At 32.9% G+C, this 1,665-nt stretch overlaps 1 protein-coding gene across 1 annotated transcript; it reads left to right on the top strand.

Moving 5' to 3' along the window:
- LOC132754996 (venom nerve growth factor-like) lies at window positions 1-660 on the top strand. Its single transcript, XM_060745772.1, has one exon. The coding sequence runs from the start codon at window positions 1-3 to the stop codon at window positions 658-660; it is 660 nt and encodes a 219-aa protein (XP_060601755.1).
- Window positions 661-1,665: the final 1,005 nt, after the last annotated feature.

Genomic DNA, 1,665 nt, shown 5'->3' with positions numbered 1-1,665 from the left:
ATGACGGCCATAGGAAGGTGCCTCGTTATCATCAACTTGATGTGTTTGTTTTGTGAAACTCGACTCGTGACTACCAGCATATCTAGCTCTTCAAAACTTGAAGAACAAGTACAAGCCAATGGAACCCGATGTGATGTAGATGGTCAGTTGCCTACTTCACCATTATTCTTTGATTCCAGCGAACCATGTTCTAGAACATACAATGCAAGAGCAACAGAAAATGTAGACCACTCCTGCAACGTAAAAAGAGTACGACGTACCTCTGAAAGGAAATTAAAAAAGTCACGCCAAGAACGCGGATATAATGTCCAGAAGTCGCAGCCGCGGAAATTATGCCCAACAAAGACAACGTACGGCATTAAAAGTACAGCAGAAGACATGTATGGTGAAAAAGTTACCGTTCATCCTTACATAAATATAGGAAATCTGCATGAAGATCAACTCTTCTACGAATCTTTCTGCGATGTCGAAAGGTGCCAGTGCGATGGCGTGGACAACAAATATTTCCAATCTTTCTGTCAGACCACATTCAGTCTCTCATATGGGAGGATTATTAAAGGCGGCAAAACTGGCTGGAGTATGATTAAACTCCGATCAGGATGTGTATGTGTGGTTAGACAGAAAAAGAAAGGTTTCGTTCGTCGTAATGGAAACAAATAAAAATAATGTTTAGAAAATCAGAGTAATAGCATGTAAAATTATTTTTTATACTAACACAAACTCCTTAAGCTTTATATTTTGCTACTTTTTTTCAATTTTATTTTTATTTTTTTTTTGTTAATAACTCATAATAAGGAACATAACAATTCTATTCATATGTTAAGATTTAATACAACCCATCATCCTACCCAGGCCGACAAGCTTGTATAAAAATCTTAGTAGCGGTTTAGGCATTTGTATAATTATAAAATGGAAAACCCTTTAAGCGGCTTCTTTCATAAATATTACACGTATACCTATATGCAAGAACAACACCAATGCATATTTTTAGTGTATTAACATGTACAGAAGCCCTCAGACTTAAAATACATAAAATCACTCCTCATGTGGGCTCGGCTTTTCCAGATGTAAATGCACATAAGGTGCATTAATTTTCTTTGATTGTAACACGCAAGCATGGCTATTGTTTGGTCTATTTATTATAAGGTTACACTACGCTATTAATTTTATTGAAGAAAAAATAGGCAAGGCATAAATCAAGATTGTTTGTGCTTTACAAGTTAAAAACGATGGCAATAAATTCCAAAAAAAAAAAAAAAAAAAAATATTCAAAAAGAGAATAGTTGTAGCTTTGTGCATTATTTAAACACCCTTCTATTAGGTCAATCTGTCTTTTAAAGTTGTTTTTATAAGTATTTATGAAGTATTTTGTTTTTGGATTTTTAGAAAAAGCTTTATATTATAATTATAATAGTATTCCTTTGTTTTTACTTTTAATTAGCGATTTAGACGTATCGTGACCATCATGTTTAAATTTGGTATAGCAGTTCGGGTTATATTTCAATATTTTTATAATCTTTTATATAGGGTCATATAACCAGTTAAAATATTTATAACTAATAATATACACGGCTGCTGCCAAGCTATGAAATAAGTTCTGTGTTGTTGTTTTTGTTTTTTCCTCAAATAAAAATTTGCTGTGTAAAAAAGAGAATTGACAGGATT

This window comes from Ruditapes philippinarum, unplaced genomic scaffold, assembly GCF_026571515.1.
Source record: "Ruditapes philippinarum isolate M1 unplaced genomic scaffold, ASM2657151v2 ctg99_1_1_1_1, whole genome shotgun sequence".
NCBI lineage: Eukaryota > Metazoa > Mollusca > Bivalvia > Venerida > Veneridae > Ruditapes > Ruditapes philippinarum.
The sequence above is the reverse complement of the archived record's forward strand: the minus strand, read 5'-3'. Positions and strand labels throughout refer to the sequence as shown.